The sequence below is a fragment of the Anneissia japonica genome, unplaced genomic scaffold (genome assembly GCF_011630105.1).
Source record: "Anneissia japonica isolate Jap-2015-1 unplaced genomic scaffold, ASM1163010v1 scaffold2266_len499427_cov150, whole genome shotgun sequence".
In the NCBI taxonomy this organism is placed as follows: Eukaryota; Metazoa; Echinodermata; class Crinoidea; order Comatulida; family Comatulidae; genus Anneissia; species Anneissia japonica.
The window spans coordinates 216510-223699 of record NW_022711849.1 but is presented as its reverse complement, the minus strand read 5'-3'; the positions used below and the strand labels follow the sequence as shown (position 1 = coordinate 223699).

The 7190-nt window shown below is 33.3% G+C and overlaps 1 protein-coding gene across 1 annotated transcript in view; it reads right to left on the bottom strand.

The window, feature by feature from the left end:
* The window catches only part of LOC117107596 (caspase-3-like), a 10381-nt gene extending 3785 nt beyond the window's left edge, over positions 1 to 6596 (bottom strand). The window contains exons 1-4 of the mRNA XM_033249298.1: positions 6419 to 6596; positions 4898 to 5246; positions 3168 to 3412; positions 2177 to 2305 (exon numbers count right to left, since the gene is read on the bottom strand). Coding sequence (XP_033105189.1) covers positions 2177 to 2305; positions 3168 to 3412; positions 4898 to 5246; positions 6419 to 6431 — 736 coding nt within the window. The 5' untranslated portion in view covers positions 6432 to 6596. The remainder of the gene's footprint in view (positions 1 to 2176; positions 2306 to 3167; positions 3413 to 4897; positions 5247 to 6418) is intronic.
* Positions 6597 to 7190: the final 594 nt, after the last annotated feature.

The window sequence follows — 7190 nt, the reverse complement described above, 5'->3', positions numbered from 1 at the left end:
GTGCGACTAATATTGATATATTTCAAATGAGCATAACATTAACAGTGTTCTGTTTAGAACCATGAAACCTATATTCTAGTACACATTTGTATGCTTATTTAATTCATGACGTCTGTTAAGGGACAGAGGGGTTAGTTAGTATGATATTTTGCACCAAAAAATGGCTCAAGTGCAAGAATTGCATAGTAACATATATTTTAAATATGAGCACAATATTATCAGTGTACTACTGCCTATAGCCATAAAACCTTTAATTCTAGAAAAACTTTTGTGCTTATTTCAGTCACGTAGTCTGGTTAAGGAACACAGTCTTTAATTAGTAAGATATTGTACCGACCCCAGAATTGTGAAATAACAGTGCTTTTCACCATTCTCGCACAAGAGCCATTTTTGGGGGCCCAATATCTTAATAATTAAACATTGTGTCCCTTACCACCTGAGTGCATGACTGAAATAAGCACAAAAGGTTGTTTTTGAAGTAAAAGTTTCATGGCTCTAGACAGTACAATGTAAAATTTATGCTCATTTAAATTCAATGTCACACAATGTTATTGCTTGATTGTTGCACTTGGGCCATTTTTGGGGCAAACTATCTTACTAACTATTAGTTAGTAAGATAAAAGTCTGTATCCCTTAACAAACTGCATGAATTAAATAAGTGTACAAATATGTACTAGAATTTAAGTTTACATGGTTCTGAACTGTACACTGTTAATGTTATACTCATTTTAAATATCAAAATAGTCGCACAATGTTATGGTGCAATTTTGCGCTTGGGCCATTTTTGGGGCAAAATATCTTACTAATTAAACAATGGATCCCTTTAACAAAATGCATAACTGCAATCAGCACAAAAAGTTGTCTTAGAATGAAAGGTTTCATGCCTCTAGACCGTTCACAGATAATATTATGCTCATTTGAAATCAATCGTAACACAATTTTATTGCACAATTCTTGCATTTGGGCCATTTTTGGGGTATAATATCTTACTAATTAAACAATTTATCCCTTTAACAGACTGCATAACTGAAATCAACACAAAAAATTGTCCTAGAATGAAAGGTTTCACGGCTCTAGACAGTACACGGATAGTATTATGCTCATTTGAAATCAACAGTAAATACAATTTTATTGCGCAATTCTTGCACTTGGGCCATTTTTGGGGGGCCATATCTTACTAATGAAACACTATATCCCTTAATGAACTGCATGCCTGAAATAGGAACATAAAGTTGTTTTAGAATTATAAGTTTCAAGGGTCTAGGCAGATTATTTTTAATATTATCGTTATTCAAAAATTAATTTTATCACATTTACGCACTGATACTGTCGCAAATTGAAAAATATACCCCTTTTCAAATCGCTTTTTAAACATGAAGGGATAAAGACACCAAGCTGATATTTGGAACATCTGATCATCATATGTAAATTAATTAATGGTGCAAGTTTTAACAAAAAGCATACTTGCCCACAGGGTCAAAGGTCACCATGAAAATGAGGCATTTTTGTGCATTTTTTGTTCCGAATGACCTTTTGACCTACGATTACCCCCTAAAAGGATAAGTTGAAAATCCGGAATTTTTTGTGGTGAAACATTTCCAACTATATATTAATAATTTGTTGCATAAGACCCATTTAATAACTGATTTGGGTATTTTTATGTCATAATTGATAGCTAAAAAGGGGTATGACCCTAAAATTTCAAATGGCCGTAACTTCTAAACGACTTGGAATTGGCAAGTCAAATTTTGGGTTTGTTCGTCAGACATGTTGGTGCACATTATATCCGAGTTTCAAGAAAATCTGAGACGGTACCCAGCCACGATTTTCTGAAAATTTGTCGAGTTGGCACGGAATGACCCTATAGGCTAAATTATTAGTTTTCAAATAAAATCATAATGATATCAATTTGAAAGCTATATTATTTAGCTTTCAAATTAAAATCAGAATGATTTTTGGCCACAAAATGAAAGAATGTGTATCTTTTAACACTGCATATTTACAGCTAACCCCTTCACAGGGACTAACACCCCTATTAAGGGGACACTTTTTTTATTTCGAAGGTGTCTCCTTAATAATAATAATAGGATTTATATTATTAAACAATAATTGTGGTTTAATAATGATAATATTAAAAAATAGCAATACAGTAGTATTCAATAAGAGCAGTGGTTACCTTTATCCTTTTCTGAGCCTTTACGTTCTTCAAGAACTAAGCTTGATGAAGGAGGTGAAAATTTGACGTTATTGATGATAATGCACAAACCATGTGGCTTGCAGTCCATCTTGTATTTCCCGATCAACACTAGTGAGAATAAACGTTAATAATAAGTATTTTATGTATATCCAACTTTTTTAGGGGATCCTTGTTCATACTGACAGAAAAAAAGCTTGGCTTCGGGGATGTAGCTACTAGCTGGTGTGTGACCATAAGCGTGTTAAAATGGTGGTTTATTGTCTAAAATCATTCAAATTTCAAAATAGGTATATCTGAAGAAAATTAGACATTTTTTGGGGTAAATGAGCATCTGTTTGAGGGTTTTGTACTCCCTCTTTATGAGCGACACTACAGTATCATGTCACTTTGACCTGCACTTCGACCATCCACATTCACTGAGTGACATCGATTCAAGTTATTTTCTACTTATAATGCATTTATGTGAAAAGGTGTCTGTATCGCAAACATGTTTAGGCCCCTTTACCCAGATACATTTTAAGTTACACAGACTATACAAAGAATTGCATCTTGCTTTATACAGGAAAGTCATAAATATATGGATCATTGTAATGCACTAGATAAGAGGTTTTCAATATTCTAGTTGTTTCTTGTTTCTTTTTGCATATTTTATACATGGTTTGCTCACAATTCTAATATATTTTATTATTTTAAGTTACAAATACAGAGAAATTCTTGGTTTAACACTGGAGGTGAGATACGATCTATCCCATCTGAGAATGTGCAGCACTTGCCTAAAGACTCATGAGAGTGCACCAACCATAGTCCTGCTGGGCGAGATCATGTCCTTGTCTAACACATCTAATTTTACTGTACAATTATAATACAGTAAAAACATGCAAATATCATCTCTGCACCTCTACTCCATCAAACAGCAAGACTTAACCACCAAGCTCAACAATGCACAGTAAAGGAAAAAATAAAGACATACCTTCCTGCTGGTACTTCAATACTACACCTGCAAACAATTTTCTGTTTAGATGTTCAAAAATTGTATTCAGGTACTCTACATCGTTAGGTGCTATGATACCCTGCTGTTCAAGAGCATACATCATTTGTATTGGCTTTTGCATGTCTGCAATTTTGTTGTAAGTTAACTTTGATTTCAATGTTGACTCCTTTAACTCCTTTAACTCATTATCGCTTATAACATTTGTCAATTCCAGCACCATTCTCCTAATAACAAATAACATATACAGATTTTTTATTATTACAGAACATATATAAAAATATGTAAAATCTATGAGTTGATTAAAAAAAAACATTAGTATATTAGGTCAAACTCTTGTTTAGATTATTATTTTATTTTTAATAAAACTTCTCATCTAGATAGTTATTTTGAATAAAAATAGAGATCAAACTAAAATTTTATATAGAATAGGTTTATTAAATTTACAATTCACACAAGAAAAATGGATTAAGAAAATATGAGAGAAACATATATATTATTTTATATATCAATATGTATCAAAAATATATCAACAATATCAGAAATTATTATGTATTTTCCTTTCTAAAAGGTAAGTTTTTTGTTTAATTTACTAATAAATGTTTTCTATGCGAATGAAGTTTGTAATATTTTAATAGGGCCTGGATGCCTAACAAATCATTTTTAATGACAGTCCAGTCAGTCAATTTTCAAACAGAAGGGTGTCAGGTCGTCAATCACCAAGATCAGAGATCATTTGTAGGGCGACGGGTGTAGGACTGTCCTCAAAGCTTAAAACAAAAGTAAGTAAATCATATAATTGACTCTTACTGTTTTTAACTCATCACAAACAAAATATTTTTATTATTAACAGATTGTTCCAATATACCGAATTAGTCACCTTAGATGAGGTCTTCAAAATTTGGCCGATTGAGTATTAAAAATTGTTTACATCGTAAACTCCTACTATGCTAATGCATTGAGTGGAGTCGAAAGTGGTGTCTATTAAATCGTCTAAAATGTAATGAAGTTAGCGTAGATGATACTTTTTATAACAATGTACACATTTTGAATGATTCATAGATACATGAGATTAACTACAATAGTTGATTTGATTTAAATTTTCATTCAGACTAAAAGTATGAAGAATTTTGAGAGGATTTCTAGGGGGCCCAGGCCCGTCGCTGGCGGAACTCTCCAAAGCCAGCGCTGACTAAGGTGATCGCTTTTGATTAGAGGTACATATTCAGCTTAAATACTGTCACCAAGTCACTTTATTGCAATTTCTGTATGAAATATTTAAACTTGGACAAACTTAAATTGCTGAATTGTAGAATAAGATGTTTCTCTTGACTACGATGGTCAATGAGTCAGGAAAACCTTATTTGTATGACTCTCTAGTCTAGGGCTGGGCCCGTGTTCACGCGAGGAGGCTATGCAGAAATGTTCAAGTTTTCCATTTGTTTCTTTCATCACTCCATTTCAAAACTAGCAGGCCAATCTGTGCTGTTTATTAAACAAATATTTACCAAGCCTTTTCCATAAGTTATTTTAAGATAAAATGTACAAATAAAAAGTTTGAGGAGTTTAAAGACTCAAAATTACTCGAGTGGAAGCTTATTATTTTGTGGAAAAACTGCCACCTAGCTGTTTGTTTTGATGTTATACCCACTATATAGGCTTTGGTTTGGTGATTAATTCGGTTTATTAAATATGTACCCAATAGAACACACCTGTAAGGGGATATTATCCTCTTTTTCTCTTCTAGATTATCACATTTTCCTTCTACTTTGCATTGTAAATCAGGACGTCGTATGAGATCCATGAGTTCGATGAGTAGATCCAATTTCTTGTTAGAAAGATGCAAGAGTTTTTCCAAATTTGAAAAAATATCAAGACCATTTTTACAAGATTCTAGCGTTCCAAATTGGAGTCCAATAGATTCATCAAGGCATAAGAACTTGAGAGTGTTCAGTTCTTGATCTTCAAGTGCACGATGGATTTGAAGTTGGAGTTTTCGATAGTCATCTTCAGTTAATTCTACTTTAGGCCTTTTTTCCACCAGATCTGCCATCATTGACACTAGTAGTCATATCAAAGACAAAGCGTTATTTTTCTGCAGTCTTTATTTTGTTAACAAACTCTCAGGTTCACGTTTTGGCGCTAATGCACTTTCGTACCTAACATTTAATTCTTAATTTTTTTACCTCAATGTTCTTCTCACAGTCAAAACATTATCAAACATGTTCACATGATTCAACCACTCACAAAGTACCTTTTTAACAAATAAGTACAGCAAATCTGTGCTCGCTAGCACGACAAGCTACTGCCATTTTGCAATTAGTAAGAAATAGCCAGAATGTCAGAGTTTACAGTGTGAAGTTTTATGTAATTAAACATTTATAAAAACATATCTATTTGCATTCGAGTGTCATTTCAGGTATGCGTTATATTGTATGGTGTTTGATTATGTGACATGAAATTCACAATCCATGTACAATATTATTACTTTAAAAAGATTAGTAATGATTTAAATGCATACACAGACATTAATAGGGCCTAGGCCAATTTAATGGCATAATCTAGCAGAACAATTAGCAAAGCCAATGCTAAAAGGTTGTTTGATGAACCTCGATTACAACAAGAAAGTTGAACAAAAAGATGGTACTGCATGATGCCACATTTGTTGTCGAAAATTATGATTCACTGTCCTTAGTTTAGTAATTTAGAAATTTAAGAATTGACTCGGACATTCTGGCAATTTCTTACTGATTGCAAAATAGAGAGAGCTTGGCGGTGCTAGCAAGCATGGAAATGCTGTATCACTATCAACCTTTATTTATAAAGGTATTTTTTCGTTGGAAAATGTACTTTTTGTGAGTGGTTGAATCATGTAAAAATGTTTTAAAATTATATGTTGTGGCTGTGAGAAGAACATTGAGGTAAGAAAATTAAGAATTAAAAGTATGGTGCAAAAGTGCATTAGCGCCAATTTTTTAGCACCATTAATGAATTGCCCGGTTTGGATCTGGATATAGAGGACTTTAGTCCTGCATCCAAAGGACCAGTACATCACCTATATATGTATGTAAAGCCTAAAGGCAACAATAAAAAACAACAATAAATTTCATTTTGGCCTAGGCATAGTTCGGCTTTGCATTCAAATTTTCGGCGCTAATGCACTTTAGTACTATAACACTTCTATCTTCAAAAATTGTCTTTTTACCTACTGTGCGCTCCTAACAATATCTTACAATTCTTTTTCATCCAGTTCTCTCACTAATTACACCACTTTTTCGCATTTTATTACCAAAAACAACGTTCTTTCCCAGCGATTCATGACGGTAGCGACTCGCGACGTTTTTTTTATAAATAATTAATTGCCAGGTTGTTATCCAATTTTAAGGACAGCTCTGTTTCGTTGCCAGGTTTGATTTTTTTCCCCATTTTGTTAAAGAGGTGCCTTTTCATAAATTGTTATTTGTATTTTTATCTGTATTGTTTATATCGTTGTTCTGGTACAGCGCAATATTAATAACGACCCATTAGTTGAGGGTCTGGGGCCCCCCCCCCCCGAGGCCCTGGGCGGCCCCAGACCCTCAACTAATGGGTCGTGGCAACGAAGATGTCACGGGGCTCGTGGCCGCTCTTGGCGGCCCTGTTGACGGTAATTAGTATGACCGAATTTGAGCAAACAATAATTATCACACATAGCACCTTTATTACATTTAGACCCAAAACTTATTACAATTAGAACCTTTATTACATTTAGACCCAAAAGAATTTCACATAGGACCTTTATTACATTTAGATCCAAAACTTATTACAATTAGAACCTTTATTACATTTAGACCCTAAAATTATTACACATAGGAACTGTATTACATTTAGACCCAAAAATTATTACAATCAATCAACCATTTGTCAATCATGGCCATTATTACACTGCATTTAGGACATTTATTACATTTAGTCCCAAAAATTCTTAGAACCTTTATTATATTTAGACACAAAAATTATTACACA